Raw genomic sequence first — 2,761 nt, forward strand, 5'->3', positions numbered from 1 at the left:
CACCAAGGGGTGAGTTTTCAGGTCGTTGTCGCTCATTCTCCTCTTAGCCCTGATCTCCCCGGTGCTGGTTCCGATCCTGAACAAGTTGATTCCTTTGGGCTCAGACAGGTGATAAGAAAGCAGCGCGTTGTATCCAGAATCTGCGTCCACAGCCCTGATCTTTGCTACAAAGTAGCCCACTTCAGCAGAATAGGGGATGGTCTCACTATTAACAGAACCGAGCTCAGAATAAGGAGCCAGGATAGTTGGACTGTTGTCATTCTCATCCAGGATAAAGACATTTACAGTCACGTTGCTGCTGAGTGGAGGAACACCAGAGTCTGTGGCCTGAACTTTAAACTGAAATGTTTTTAACTCCTCATAGTTAAAACTCTGCAGACTGAATATATCTCCTGTCTCTGAAATAATTTTCACTGGTGACAATGAAGATGTTTTCTGATTATTCATTTGCAACAACGAATAGCTCACCTCACCATGTTTTTCTGTATCAGCATCTGCTGCAGACACAGTTTTGACCGTCTCTCCTATTGGACTGTTCTCTCGCACATACACATTAATTATTGGTTCAGAGAACCGAGGTGGGTTGTCGTTGACGTCAGAAACCATCACATGAACTATGTTAGTGCTGGACAGAGATGGAGTTCCTTCATCAGATGCCACTACAGTAACATTGTATTCAGCCACAGTCTCTCTGTCAAGCGGACCATTAACAACTAATGAGTAATAGTTTTTATAGTTTGGTTCCAGTTTGAAGGGGCTCTCATTTGCAATAACAACTTTTGCTGCCCCGTTTTTGCCTCCATCTCTGTCCAGCACAGACACAAGAGCTATAGCTGTTCCTACAGATGCGTCTTCTTTAACATTGCTCAGCAGTGACGTCACAATAATCTCGGGGGCGTTGTCATTCAGGTCCACCACCTCCACCAGCACTTTACAGTGAGCTGACATTGGAGGCTGGCCTCTGTCACTGGCCTGAGCGTGAATCTCAAAAGCAGGGTTTTCTTCATAGTCAACATTATTTTTGATTAGAATTGCACCTGTTTTAGAGTCAATTTGAAACAAATCTAAAACATGATCCTGACCTTTGCTTCTTAATGAATATTCTATTTCTGAATTAACACCTTCATCAGCATCAAGTGCAGTTAAAACTATCACTGTGCTTCCTATTGATAAATTCTCAGATATGCTTGCTTTGTACAATGAGCTACCAAATATCGGGGCATTGTCATTGTTATCTAAAACATTAATAACAATTTGTGACGTCCCTGACCTGGGCGGGTTTCCCCCATCAACTGCAGTGAGTGTAAGCTTTATTTTAGCGTCTTTTTCTCGGTCCAAACTCTTTTGCAGCACGAGTTCAGCAGACACACTCCCCCCTCCTTTGTGCGTCTCGAGCGCAAAATATTCATTGGGACTGAGCCTGTATGTCCTGACACTATTCCTCCCGACGTCAACATCCAAGGCACCTATAAATCCAAACTTCCCTCCAGGCGCTGTGCTTTCTGCTATATTAAGAGTCTGCAGTTTCTCCGGGAAATATGGTGCGTTGTCATTTATATCCAGGACGTTAATTTCTAACCGGTAGAGCTTCAGCGGACTGTTGATCACGGCCTCGACAATAACAGAGCACGTCGCAGCCTTTTCACAAAGCTCCTCTCGATCGATCCTTTCATTGACGTAAAGACTTCCGGTTTTCAGATTGATGTCGAAATATATCCTCTTTGATCCGCTGACAAGCTGAAACGCACGGGCTTCTAGGTCGTGCACGTTGAGATTGAGATCTTTGGCGAGATTTCCTACAAATGTACCCGGGTTTACCTCCTCTGATACAGAGTAAGAGAGCTGTCCACATACCAGGTTCCTGCAGCAAATTATAATAACCAGAAAAAATGCCCCGAAGGATCCTCGTATTCGTCCCGTCGGCATAATGCTATCCAATTATTAAACGAACCGTATAGGTGGTAAAAGCCATAAAAGCTTGATTAGATCCGGACGAGGAGTAAAATAAATAATCTGAACAAAAGACTTTTAGAGACGAATGGAGAAGAGATGACTCGTACTCTCCTCTTCTGCGACTCTATATAACAAAGAACGCAGAGTACATCCCACTTTGAGCTTAGGAGGGGCGTCCAGCAAGAAACTGAACATCTCCATATGACGGTCTAGTGTGTCCCCGTGTGGACATTTGCAATAACTGCAATCACTACCAGAAAAAAATAAAAATGAGCAGGCCTAGCTCATTCATTGAGTGAAAAAAAATGAGAACAAGAGCTTTACAAGCAAAAAATATATTTTTTTGTGCCCTCCCTTATCTCAGTAACCATACAAATATATATATAAAATAAATATATATTATTTTTAAAAAAATATCAAAGGCTATCTAATACAAAACTTTTTTAAAAAAGCGATACACAATCACAGTTCATGAAAAAAGTAGCTGATGAGTAGAGGATTTATCACTTGTCAGACCGCAAAAACACTGCTTTCAGCTTATTTCAGCACCTTGGATAGCGACAAACATGGAGATCTTTGATTTTGAGACGCTATGCAATAGTTTTGCATTGATAAAAACACAAAAACACAGGAAAAAACAGAAAAAATAAAATAAAAAAATGCTAATAACATCTTAATTTTAATTAAAACAAAGTACAGCTATAGTCATGAAAGGAATATTACAGACAATAAAGGACTTGAATTAAATCTTACCTTGTCAGAGTTAGGTAAAGTCTGAGTTCTGGTAAAAGTGTCTCCTCCATTAATA

General features: G+C 41.0%; 1 protein-coding gene across 1 annotated transcript in view; it reads right to left on the reverse strand.

The window, feature by feature from the left end:
- The window catches only part of LOC119408717 (protocadherin alpha-3-like), a 3,947-nt gene extending 1,983 nt beyond the window's left edge, over positions 1-1,964 (reverse strand). The window contains exon 1 of the mRNA XM_037675558.1: positions 4-1,964. Coding sequence (XP_037531486.1) covers positions 4-1,926 — 1,923 coding nt within the window. The 5' untranslated portion in view covers positions 1,927-1,964. The remainder of the gene's footprint in view (positions 1-3) is intronic.
- Positions 1,965-2,761: the final 797 nt, after the last annotated feature.

The sequence above is a fragment of the Nematolebias whitei genome, chromosome 4 (genome assembly GCF_014905685.2).
Source record: "Nematolebias whitei isolate Nwh7 chromosome 4, NemWhi1, whole genome shotgun sequence".
Classification (NCBI taxonomy): Eukaryota; Metazoa; Chordata; class Actinopteri; order Cyprinodontiformes; family Rivulidae; genus Nematolebias; species Nematolebias whitei.